Source organism: Alexandromys fortis, unplaced genomic scaffold (assembly GCF_014885135.2).
Source record: "Alexandromys fortis isolate MF-2015 unplaced genomic scaffold, M_Fortis_MF-2015_v1.1 scaffold_27, whole genome shotgun sequence".
NCBI lineage: Eukaryota > Metazoa > Chordata > Mammalia > Rodentia > Cricetidae > Alexandromys > Alexandromys fortis.
In genome coordinates, this window is record NW_026067952.1 from 2,091,085 (window position 1) to 2,104,211 (window position 13,127).

Below are 13,127 nucleotides of genomic sequence, written 5' to 3' on the forward strand. Positions count from 1 at the left end.
CCCTGCCAGAACCTAGTTCTGTTTTATCACTCAGTTTTCTCTAAATGGGACTGGAAAGGTCAGATGAATTTTGCTCACACAGTGCTCAGAGTGGTGTGCGACCATGAAAGTGTTTCCAAGTGTCATCCCTGATTAGATAGACAGCAGAGACGGGGAGTTCTGGCTGTGTTTGCTCTTGCCCCTCATAAGAGGGTGTGGAGACAGGTGTCCAGCCAGCTTGGTAAACTTTTATGTATGGCTGCCCAGAGCCGACTGGAATCTAGGAAGTGTGTGTGTGTGTGTGTGTGTGTGTGTGTGTGTGTGTGTGTGTGTGAGAGTTCACACACCTGTGTGTTCCTCCATTGCACAGTGGCTCAGCCTGCTGGACTGTTGGCCTTTGTGCTGTTGAAAGTGATTAGAAGCCCTAGCTTTGCTGGGAATCTGAGGGGAGAACCCCCCCTCGTTTCTAAGGGACTTTCTGTCAGTCTTTTGGTGGCTGTCCTTGTGGGGAAGAACCTGCTCTGGCTACTGCTGTTTTCAGGACATCTTTCTCTCAGAATATTCATTTATTTTAAGTTTTATATGTATTTCCATGTTTGGTATGTGCAAGTGAATATGGACGCCTGGGAGGCCAGCTGAGGGTTCCAGATCCCTGGCTCTTGGAGTTGGAAGCAGTTGTGAGCTGCTGGATATGGGTGTTCCCTGCAAGAGTGGTATGTGCTCTGGGTTACTACAACTTTTTTTTTTTTTTTTTAAATCGAGACAGGATTTCATTCTGTAGCCCAGGATGGCCTTGAATTCTTAGATCTGCTTGCCTCTGCTTCTGGAGTGCTGGGATAAAAGGAGTACACCACTATGTCTGGCTTATTATTATGATTGTTGCTATAAATATTTTGAGAGAAGCTTTGCAGATCAGGCAGGCCTTGAGCCACTTGAAGAATGCTGGGATTAAAGATGTGTGTGCTTTTAAGAAAGAGTTTCACATAACCCACACTGACCATGAATTTATAGTGTGTGGAAGGCTGGCCTTGAACTCTGGATGTCCCTGACTTCTGTCCCCAAGTGCTGGGATTACAAGGGCGCGCGACTGCACCCTGCCAGGGCACTCTTCTGACACAGTCACCCGAGTATCGTTCTTATTTCACAGCCCGAGCTTTGATCCCAGGGCACCGAGGTTCATAGAGTTGAAGTCTTTGTGGCCAGGATGTGACGTGGGTGATGTGTTGGCCACCAAGGCTTATTCCTCTTTCACCCCATTTATCTCTGAGGTTCCCAATGTGGTGATCCAGGCTGTGAACCCTCTTGTGGTTCTAAGTGTTTAGTGCTTCAGTCCCCAAAAGACAGAATCCTGTCTTTAAAAAAAAGATAAGTAATTAATTAACCCGGAAAGGGGGAGGAGGAAGAGAGATGCATGCGTGTACCAACCGCTGAGCGTGTGTCCTGTCTGCTTGCTCCTTTTCTGTTATGAACAGTACAAGCCTGTCTGGACCATTTTGGCAGGAGCAGTAGGATCTGGCAGGAAAGGGGTCCGTTGTCTCATGATGGTGACAGGAATGTCTGTCAAGTGGGTGTGGATGGCTCACCGACCTCAGGAACAGTAGGGCACATACGGGCCGTGTGTCTGTGGCTGCCCTTTGGCTACTGTCTAGACACTTGGACCCACCCTGGCTGTCTCCACAAGGGAAAGAACATTCTGCAGGAGATGAGGTGGGGCATTTGGAGAAGCTCAGGACGTTCATTTGGGGTTGGTTGTGGGGGCAGGGGGCAGACTCCAGCTGGCTCTGGGATCTCAGAGACGGATAGTGATTGGTGGAGCGGCCAGGGCTAGTGCGCTACCCCTCAGCCGCCTCTCTAGCCCCCAGTTGAAATGTTGTTTTGATGCATTTATTCTGGTGTGGGTGTCTTTGTGCTATAGGATATGTATGGAAGCCAGAGGACAGCATGTGAGACCTGGTTCTTCAACTCTGTGGACCCTAGGATCGAACTCAGGTCCTCAGGCTTGACAGCTAGCATCTTATCTTCTGAGCCATTTTCCCAGTTCAAGAACTTAACATGTAGCATAGGTTTTCCTCAAACCAGATGGAATCTTACTGCCTCAGATTCCCAAGTGTTAAGGCTTTGTTTTGTTTCTTTTTTTGAACTGAGGTGATTTTCTGTTGCCCAGACTAGTCTTGAACTGTGAGCCTAAGGGAGTAGCTGGGATAGCAGGCCATATGTCAGTCCACTTAGCTTGGACTTGGTGTTGTTTTGTTTTGTTTTTTTGAGACAGGGTTTCTCTGTATAACAGTCTTGGCTGTCCTGGAACTTGCTCTGTAGTCCAGTCTAGCCTCGTGGCCTCAAACTTACAGATACAGACAGAGTGCCCCCGCCCTGTGTGTATTTATTTATTGAATGTGTACACATGTTCCATTTTGTGTGTGTGTGTGTTTGTGTAGATCAGAGGACAACTTTTGGAAGTTGGTTTTCTCTTTATTCATTGTGTGGTCCTGAGGAAGGTTTGGTGGTGGTGGTGGTGGTGGTGGTGGTGGTGGTGTGTGTGTGTGAAGGCACCCACCGAGCCGTCTTAACAGAGCTAGTTCAGACTTCTCAAGTTCCATTCAGATACTCCGTCCGCGGGGCCTTTAGGCTCTCTGGATTCTATCAGCTGCTCTTCCCGTGTAATCACTTATTATTAATAGGCTAGTTCCCGAGTCTATTGCTTCCTTTATATCATCCCTGGCATTTTCCAGAGCTCTCACTTCTCAGGAGACAAAGCCTTCCTGCTTTCAAGATGTCAGGGTGACATTTGTGTCCGAGGGTGACAATTTGCTGAAAGTTATCCAGGCATAAATCACAAGCAGCATCCAGCTTCCAGGAGCGTTGGCACAGTGAAGGGTTCGTGAGTTCTTACCCGTGTCTGCACACAGTATCATCTGCACGCAGCATCCACACACAGTATCCGCACATTGCTTCGTTGGCTTCCATCTCGCTGCTCTGATCTGTGCTTTTCCATTTCACAGTCTTGGAAACTGAGACTCATGATGATGAATGAAGTGGCTAAGTAGGACGCAGGGGCCTGGTTTTGTCTTTTGCTTTAAACCCCCAAATCAAACCCCTTCAGGGCCAGCAGATATACCTGTGGTGGCTGCCAGCATGGGGGAAATAGAAGGGGGTTACTGGGTGGGTGTTCTACTTAGGGCTCAGGGCCAGGAATTGGGCTCCCGCGCGATGCCTGCTGGGATCACCCCACCCTTCTCTTGCAACGGCAGCTCAACTGCAAACCAGTTTCTCGAGGATGGTGCATGAACCCGTAAACTCCTGTCAAGGGGACAGAAATGGCCCACGGCTGTCATCTTGCATTCTCTGTGCAAGAATGGTCACAGCGTACTTCCTCGCAGGAGTTTAGCATTAAGTGTGTGAGTCAGACAAGGCCCGGCCTCATAGGCCGGAGACTGGAAGTCTGAAAAGCAGTCTGGTTCACTTCCCCACACGGAGGCTCCCCTGGTCAGGCCGCTTGCATCTCGATCCTGCTGCGTGTACATTTTGTGGGCATAATGGCGGTGTGCAGCTGTGCTGTGTCTGCCCTGTGTCACCAGCACGAGGGACCGGTCCCCTCGGAAACCAGGCACAGATGTAGCGGAAGCCCAACATACTAAAATCCCAAACAGTGTCCTTCTTCCTGAGACTTGCTTGGTTTGGATGTGTTTACAGAGCCAGGATGCTGGAGGATCTACAATTAGAACAATTTGCTAACTAGCCCCAGACCTTAATTAGCACAGAATCCTCTGTCTCTCTCTTGTATGTAAATTGAGACCTTCACAAAGAGATTGATTGTGAGCACGCGCTGTGCAGTGAGGTGAGGGACCCTCTGTCATTTTTCAAGAGTTCTCTAAGAAAACAGAACCATCAATACTTTGGAACCGCGGCTGCAGAAGCTCCCGGAGGTTTTCTTTTAAGAGACGTTAGTAGTTTGAACGGTCCTGACTCTGACATCCCTGAGATCCCAGGAAGTGCCAGCCTGCTGTGTGTAGGGACAAGTGTGCGTGAATGAGAGAACTCTCATATTGTCCCTCTCCGTAGTAAGGTCTAAAATATCTCAGAATGCCGAAGCCTTTTGATCACGACTTTCAGACTAGAAATTGCCTGCCTTCTCTTGGCGGGTGTTCGCTGCTGCGCATTTGTCCTGCTGGGTGTGCCCATTGGAGTTTCCCTTGTGTGTGTATGTGTGTCCATTTCTGTTCCCATACATAGTCATATGGGTGTGTAACACGCATGCATGTATGTGTGGAGGCAAACATTAGGTATCGCAGTCATTCTTCTCTTTCTTTTTTATTTTATTTTTCTTGAGACAGGGTTTCTTTGTGTAGCCCTGACTGTCCTGGAACTCACTCTCTAGACTAGGCTGGCCTGGAGCTTACAGAGACTCTCCTGCCTCAGCCTCCTGCGTGCTGGGATTAAAGGTGTGCACCACCACCGCCCAGCTCTTTCTCAAATTCTTTTTTTTTTTTCTTTGAGACAGGGTTTCTCTGTGGCTTTGGAGCCTGTCCTGGAACTAACTCTTGTAGACCAGGCTGGTCTCGAACTCACAGAGATTCGCCTGCGTCTGCCTCCCGAGTGCTGGGATTAAAGGCGCGCGCCACCACCGCCCAGCTTCTCAAATTCTTGTCTAAATTTGAAACTCACTCATGTATCCCTGGCATAGCACAATGGTCTTCAGACAGTGTTTTCAATTTTTTTTTTGTTATTTTTATTTTATTTTGTTTTTTGAGGCTCCTCTCTTGACATACAACCCCACCTGGCTTAGAACTGGAACTCCACCTCAGCCTCCTGCCTTGATGCTGCTGGGGTTACCAATGCGAGCCACTGCCCCTGGAGGATGGCTCCTGTGCTGACTGACTGAGAGCCAGCAGATGATAATGGGTGTGACATTTTCAGCACTCAGAGATATTTCGCTCTTGGAGCCTTGTCTGCCTTTGTTTTGGCTTCCGAGAAAGTAGATTTCGTTTTTAATTTTTTTTAAGTTACATTCTATGTGTTTGAGATTTGGGGCTGAGTCCTACTATGCTACCTGGGCTGGTCTCAGATTTGTGGACTCATAGCCCAAGCACTTTGTATATACCACATGAACTCTGGACATGGGATCCTACTGTCCTAAGCCTCCGAGTACCTGGGATTGTTCTGTCAGGCTGGGCAGAGAGCATGAGGTATTTGGGGGTGACGGTGGTAATGGTGATACTGGGGCCTCTGCATGCTAGGCAAACACTCTTATTACATTACCAACCCAGCTTGTGTAATTTTCTTGCTCCCACCTCCCAAGTGGCTGAGATATACAGGCCAACCCAGCCGGCCAGACCTCTGTTGTCTGTGAATGTCTGTCTTACTTCGTTAATTTCTTTGTTGATGGACATTACGTAATATCTGCTTCAGATGCTGCCTTGAGCATCCTGTGTGGAGTGTGTGTGTGTTCTTTCTGGGTGCAGAACCTGAAAGTAGGGTTGTGGGATATTGGCTGGTAACTGTGTTTGCTCCCTGCCACACCCCCCCTGATTGTCTTACTGTGCAGCCCTGACACCCGCAGACTCTGGCCCTGTCCTTCCTGCCAGGTCATTGCTCTCCCTCTCCCCTCTCTGCTTCCTTTTAGCAGTTGACCTTTCAAATCTCCTTGAGCCATTTTTAGTTCTAGGACCTTTGTGCATATTGGACTTTTTCCTTTCCAGACTTTTTTTTTTTAAGTTACATTTTATTTATTCTGTGTGTGCACATGTGAAAAACCAGGCAGCCGACTTGTGAAAGTTAGTTGTTCTCGCCTTCCACCTTATGGATCATCTGGATCATGGGGATTGAACTCAGGCTGGTGAGGCTTGGTGGCAAGGGCCTTTATCTGCTAAGCCATCCCTCTGCACCATCTCCTGACCCCCTCAAGGCTAAGGCCCAGCTGAGACTGAATCCTGCCTTTTGTTGTCTACCATCGTGCCTGCCCCCACCCGTACAGAATAGACTGAATGAATTGGACTTTGTCTAATGGCTGCAACGTCTGCCCTAGATCATGAAGCCAAAGCAGCTTTTCCACTGGAGATTGCCGTCTTTTCTAGCAAAATCTAGTGCCTGCGAGTAATTACTCGGCTTGGATAGCTGTGCCTGAAACGTTTGGTCTCGCTGCTTGCCTCTTCTCTCTTGTTTTTTTTTTTTTTTTTTCCTCCCCAGAGATCATTGGTGCTGTCTCCAAAACACAATCCAGTCTCTCTCTCTCTTCCTTAAGATGAGGCTCTGGAGCAAGGATTTAAGGCCTGCAGTGCCCAATACACTTGTCCCTCCTGTGTCCTCCCTGACTGCCACGAGGGCTCCTTACCAGCAGGGAACTCTCCTGCTCCTCCTTGTAACTCTTCCATGTTGCTTTCTGAGGACTGCGTTCCCCTTCCCTCACTTGTGTCCCCAGATACCAGGTTGCCTGTTGTGTCATGTGTGGGTTATGCCTCCCCCCCATTCCCCATCCTTTTGTTTACACCTGTACCTGTCTCTTGGTTTGCAAGAGACGTAGCTTAATGGCTGAACAGATGTTAAACTCTGGGTCCTGGGTTCAATTCCCAGCACTGTAAAACTTAACTTCCCTATAACCCCCCCAAAACATAAACAAAATCCAGATGAATTAGCAGTCTCCTGTAGGCTCCAAAGTCAAAACTGCCCTTGAAAGATCCCTAAATTACCTACCAAAGGAATCAGCTTTGATCAGAATTTATGTGTTTTAGAGAATTGATGATATCCAAGCCAGATGAATGGAACGAGAAAAGGCAGTCCAAATCCACATTCTCAGGCCTCAGCGCTCACTGTGCCGTGGAGTCCCTCAGGCACATGGGAGGAATGGGTACTTTCTCAAGTGTCCTGTCTGCCTATGGCAGCTTCTGATTATGTGTGTCTGTTGGGATTTGCATGAGGAGAATCATTTTTCTTTTCTCAGTAGCTCAAGCCACAGCTCAAGCCCCATGCCTTGTGCTCACAGGCTAAATACGGACTTGAGTGATGGACAGCGAGGTGCAGACAGGAGGCAGGCATCCACCGTCACTGTGGAAGGCTACGTTACTGTGCTGTGGCCACTGGGGATTAACAGACTCCTGAGCCCTGTGCTAGGTGTACAGGTGGAGACCAGGTCAGGGATGGCAGGGAACAGAGCAAGCTTCCGGTCAGTTTCTCTTGTGCTTCCTGTTAGAATGTCCTTTCCCCTTGACTTTCCAAGTTGGCAGGGCTTGGTTTACTGAGATCTTAAAAGTAGTTCCCAACCATGGGTGGCCTGGATTGAGTAGACCATTTCTGGCCCAGTAACAGGGGCTCTCCCTCCCATGGCCTGGCCTGATCCCCTCTGGACCTGGGGTCCCTCTCAGCAGCGCTAGTCCTCTGGGTTTCCTATGACCCTGCCTGCTAGTTATCCACCCACAGATCCTTAATCCTCGCTGCAGCTTGGGGATTGTCAGCCAGAATGGACAGGACTAACCTCAGCATTATGAAGGCCAAGGCGGCAGCATCATGAGTTCAAAACAAGGCTGGGATGTATAATTATGGAACCCCTGCTCAGTGGTGTGGCACACACCTTTAATCCCAGCACTCGGGGGCAGAGTGATCTACAGAGGGAATTCCAGGATTGGCTCCATAGCTACTGGGAAACCCTGTCTCGAAAAACCAAAAAAGAGGTGGGTGGGGGGCTATGATGGAACACCTGCCTTTATTTAAAAACAATTCTTTTTCAAAAGCCAGGCCTTTTATTGGGAGGCAGAGGCAGGTAGATTTTTATGAGTTTGAGGCAATCCTGACCTATACAGTAAGCTCCAGGCCGGCCAGAACATGAAACTCTGTCTCAAAAATAAACAAAACTTTTTTTTTTTCAAGATTGAAATTTACACTTTAAAATTACGTGTGCGTGCATGTGTCTGCGTGTGGGTATGTACACATGAATGTAGGTACCCGTGGAAGTCAGAGGAGCTGGAGTTACAAACGGTTATGAGTTGTGTGAGTTCTGGGAATCGAACCCAAGGCCTCTGAAAGAGCAGTCAGCGTCTAGCCACTAACCTATCTCTTCAGCCCCTTATCTCGGAGTTTCTTTAACCCCGTCTTGTGATTGCTTCTGGTCAGACATACATCTTGTGGGCACCCATCAATCAGGCTATGTGCCCCACACTGGGCCTGGCCTGCAGGGCAGCCACACTGAGACTGAGCTTGTGAGACAGATGGGTCAGTGCCTGACAAGTCCCAGAAATGACTGTCATGGAGCGTAAACACCCCCACAACACGGGGACTGTGATGAGGAGCCAGCAGGCTGGGGTGTCAGGGAAGGCCCCTGGAGGTGACATTCGAGTCACAGGCTAGAGTTAGCTACTGTGGAGAAGATTGAGTACAGAACATTCTAGATGGAGGGAGGAGCCAGCTGAGTGCCAAGGAAATGTGGCTAAGTGACAGGGAAGAAGGAGGTCAGGGACGGTTGGGGTTAAGGGGATTGGATAAGCAGAATTGAGCATAATGGCATGGGGTAGGAATGATCTCTCATTCCATAGCCCAGGATGGCCTAAAATTTCCTGTAGCCCAGGATGGCCTTAAGTTCATGAAGATCTCCTGACCTAGTCTTCTGAATGTTGGAATCACAGGTGTGAGCCATGCCGGCTTTAGGTTTGACATTCTGAATGAATAATTAGAAGCTGAATCTCAGAGAGATGAAAGTCACAGGCTGCCTGAGGTGAGACTTCTTGCTGGCCTGTTCTCTCTGCAAGAGCCTCTGAATGTGCAAGAGCGCACACAGGAGGACCACTGGCTGACACAGTGAGGGAGGAGCACACATCCAGGGGAGCACTGGCTGGCACAGTGAGGGAGGAGCACACATCCAGAGGAGCACTGGCTGACACAGTATGGGACATAGGAGAGTTTCAAGCAGGCTAGGAAATCAGTCAAGTCCCGAGCCTGGAGGGGTTTGGAGTCTGGTTTTGTGGTACCGTGCCAGCCAGAGAGGTTTTACCAGTCAGGTAGGCTGTGGCAAGCCATGGTGGGGCACAGCAAGTTTTGGGGAACCTGGGTTTGAGATTTCTGAGTCTTTTCCCTGGCTCATAGTACTGCCATTGGTCATTCTCTGTGCATTTGCTTACTGTGCCCATGTCACACATGTAGACCCCAGTAGCTACAGTTGAATTCAGGCTTAGAGAGATCAACCCGGCTCTTGGATTCAAAGCTCTACCAGGTGGCAGAGTCCCCCCCCCCCCCCCCAGCGTGCCATGTGCTGTGGCAGTGTTGACGTGTGGCCAAAGCATGGCCATGGCAATCAGAACCTCCCCTAGGCCTCCAGGGTTGTCTTGGGAAGGAGGGTGTTGGAATGGCACCTGGCTGCGGTGCAGGCTAGGGTGGCTTGCATTATGTAAATGAGTTCCTACCTCATGAGATTCATGGGTCTCCCACTTCCTTTCCTGAATTGAACTATATCAGCACTACCACTGACCCAAGTACTGGCTCTGTGGGAATCTCCCTTCCCCACCCCTCCCCCCATTGCCACACACACACACACACACACACACACACACACACACACAGGGTTTCTCTGTGTAACCACCTTGGCTGTCCTGGAACTCTCTGTAGACCAGGCTGGCCTTGAACTCACAGATCTGCCTGCCTCTGCCTCTGTATTCCCTGTAACCTATTAAAAAAAGGCTTGGGGAGGTAGGTTAGTGAGTAAAGTGCCTGTCACAAAGGTGCCACCACCGCCCAGTTCTGGGTTTGATTCCCAGCAGCCACATGGTGGCTCACAACTATTTATAACTTTAGTTCCAAGGGGTCCAGTGTCCTCTTCCGGCCACTTGTGGGTACCAGGCATGCATATGGTATATGTGCCTCCCTCCCCCAATTACTATAAATAAAATTTAAAAAGCAGCCTTTGCTTAAAATGAGCTACTTTGAGGAAGAAAGAGAAATTGCTCCCTGGCCCTGCCCTCTCTCTAGCCTGTATTCATGGCCCCTGGTCTTTCTCCTGCCCATCAGGGACAGTTTGTCCTCTGGGCTCCAGTTACCGTATCCATAAAGTGGACACACTCAGTCTGGCAGAGTTGTGGTGAGTTGATAAATATCTTTGGCACAGCACTCCCAAATAGTAAGTGTTCAGTGGCTATTGCTACTATTGTGCCTGTCTGGCTGCACTCTGGAGAGACCAGAGCCTTCATTTTCCTGGTTGTCCCACTGACTTTACTGGCTGCTGTAGACGGCGCCAAGGCTCATGGGTAGCTCACTGGAAGGTTTCAGGTAGCAGGGCTTCCCAGCTTCAGCAGTGCTGAGTGCCTTGGATCCAGTCCCTCTGTCTTGGTGACTGTCTTGAAGGATGTCCTTGACCCTTTGTGACAAGCAAAAATGTCTCTAGGTTCTGTCAAGTCAACCCTTTGAGAGCCACTGCCTTACACTCTTGGACACCTGAACTTCTTGGAAATGACACCTAATTGCTGGTGTTCCTTGCCTCCTTCTACTCCATGCTGAGGATGCAAATGTGGCCCTCACCACTATGGTGAGTGTTCCATATTGTCGCCATATTCCCTGTAGCTAGTAAAAGAATATATCATGGGGTTGGAGAGATGGCTCAGTGATTAAGAGCACTGGTTGTTCTTCCGCAGGTTCTAAGTTCAATTCCCAGTAGTACCTATATGGCGGCTCACTGTCCTCTATAATAAGATATTATGCCTTCTTCTGGCATGCATGCAGATGTCCATACCTAAATACATCTTTAAAAATTCATTGCAACGGCTGGGGAGGTGGCCTGTAGGTAAAGTGCTTGTGGCACAATCCTGAGGACTTGAGTTCAGATCCCCAGGACTGTGTGATGCTGGGAACTGTTGGTGCTACAAGGAGGTTGTTCCTGCTGTGAGGTGGGAGTGAGGAGGGAGGCAGAGACTGGAGAATCCTGAAGCTTCTAAGTAGTTTGGCACACACAGTAGCAAACAAGAGACACAACCTGAAACAAGTGGAGTGTGAGATTCTACACATGCACAGACACATACACACACCACCACACACGCATGCACACACACACACCACCACATGCATACACGCACACACACACATCCCACAAATAGCCAAGTGTGCAAACACAATTAGACAAGCCAAATCCCCATTTTCTGGTTTAAGTGTCCCTCCAGGCCACAACCTCAGGGTCCCTGTGGCCCCTGTGTTGCACTCCCCTAAGTACCTGACCTTTCCAGTAGGATTTCCTACCGCCCTCACCCAGGGGATTCCTGCAGTCCTTTGTCGGGCTGCCCCTCCCTGCTGCTTCCTGTGTTTGGCTGCCCCAAGCCGTGCTGCAGGGCAGGCCTCACCCTGCCAGCTCGAGGGAAGGCCAGCTTCCCTCTCACCAGGGTTCTCATCTCTAGTCACGTTGCGCAGAGAAGAGAAGGCGAGCTGCCTGGAAGGCCTGTCTCTTCCCCTTGTTTTCTGGCATTTTCCTTGTCATCTTTAGGGTGACTCTTGAAGGCTGAACCCTCCGTGCTTTGGGGAGCAGGGCCTGGTTCCCAGAAGCCCTGCTTTCTCCATCTGCCCCTTTTCTGGGGTAACTTTATTTCCCTTTTTTACTCCCAGTCCATCAGTTCACTTCTCAGCCTCAGCTGCTGCGACACAGAGGTCGTCTTTTGTGTCTGAACAGCACTCCATCGCTGCGGTCCTCCCACTGCAGCCTGCAAGCCACAGGCAAGCCCGTGGGGGTGCGGTGCTGTGGGGGGAGGTGAGGGGGGGGAATGAGGGATGAATGTGCAGCTGGGTCCCTGTTCCAGAGCCAGCAGTGTTGGGAGGGCCAAAGGAAGGACCTGAACGGCAGGGCGCTCACGCTGGAGGCAGCCTCAGGACTAGGAGGCTGCGGTGGGGATGCCAGGCCCACCTTTCCTCTCCTACTGTTGGAAGGAGCTTGACATTTTCCTGTCAGGAAAGCACCAGGGTCCTGCAGCAGCCGAGGATGAGGAAGGCCCAGGCTACGGTCACTGTTCTGGTGATTGAGGGCTAAACACAATCATCTGGTGGCCTCTTTTCTTGGATGGTAGCAATTTCTGTCCTGCTTGGTCTTTTTGGTGGTTTGCCTTTTCCATATTGATTTGGTGCCTAGAGAGGGTGGAGGCCAGCCTAGGCATGTATCTGCTAGCTTCTCCCGTGACCCAGGGAGCCTCACGGCTAGAGGGAAATGGAAACACCTAATAAAAAAATATTAAGAGCATGTTCAAAATGCAAGCCACCTCCCTTCTCCCACAGCCACCCTGTCCTCAGAACCGTAGCGATTGCGTGTATTTATTCCCATCTACCATAATAAATGGCTCTTGGGTGCAGCGCGTGGACCACTTCCTGCATAGCTGTGCTACTGTCGAGGGTGATGAATTAGATCCAAAGCCTGAGGACACCAGGCAAGGCTCTGCCTGCCCTGTTGCAAAGGTGTCCTTGTGCTGCTGGGCAATCTAATGTGTCTAAGATCAGAGCTGGCCTGAAAAGTGGTGACTCTCAACTTGTGCTCTCTGCTTCCTCCTCCCCTTGGGAGAGGCCGCCGACGAGCCGGAAGCAGGAATGTCTGCCGGGAGCTTGCCTCTGTCCTCTTTTGGAACAGAGGGGCTAGGCTCTCTGAGTGACCAAGCTGCCTCTATGGCAGGTAAGTACCTACCTTCTCTGCCATCTGGACCTCACTTCCTGGTGTGGAGGCCTTCAGGTGAAGTGACATTTTGTCCTAAGTTGAGAGTGACCTTTCTCCCTCTTCCCACTTCCTGGTTCTGGCTGAGAAGCTGCTAGGCCCTGCTTCCTACTGAGGCTGAGTGCCTTTGGCTCCAGCGCTGGCAGGCCCATACAGGCTGGTCTCTGAGGGCCTGCCTACCTAAGCCGTGCTCCCTGTGAGAGTGAGGATCGTTAAAGGGGCCCTGGCCGCGCACAGGGTACCCCCCCCCACGACATCCTTTGCTAGAGGTCCAGTTTCGCCCTTGCCCCCCTCTTTGCATCTGTTTTCTGCTCTCTGCTAGGAGGAAGTTCTGGGCTTTTGTTTCTTTATGATGTAATTACCCAGTGGGGAGCGCCAGGGATTCCTGGGGAGGGAGGCCCTTTTGGGTACCTGCTCTCTGGCTTTTGGAATAGCTTTGGAAATGATTAACGAGGGGCTTGCTTTGCCACTTCTGGGAGAGCTGGCCGCGGGTGGTCCT

The 13,127-nt window shown here is 50.3% G+C and overlaps 1 protein-coding gene across 12 annotated transcripts in view; it reads left to right on the top strand.

Annotated features, from left to right (window-relative positions):
* Zmynd8 (zinc finger MYND-type containing 8) overlaps positions 1 to 13,127 on the top strand; it is a 105,511-nt gene that overhangs the window by 13,423 nt on the left and 78,961 nt on the right. Inside the window, exon 1 of one of the 12 annotated variants that reach the window (XM_050150794.1) lies at positions 590 to 692. The exons of 8 other annotated variants lie outside the window; for them this stretch is intronic. In XM_050150794.1, coding sequence (XP_050006751.1) covers positions 671 to 692 — 22 coding nt within the window. In that variant the 5' untranslated portion in view covers positions 590 to 670. Of the gene's footprint in view, positions 1 to 589; positions 693 to 11,525; positions 11,650 to 12,347; positions 12,590 to 13,127 lie in introns of those variants that run through there. 3 more of the 12 variants (XM_050150796.1, XM_050150789.1, XM_050150799.1) reach the window with 3 other exon arrangements.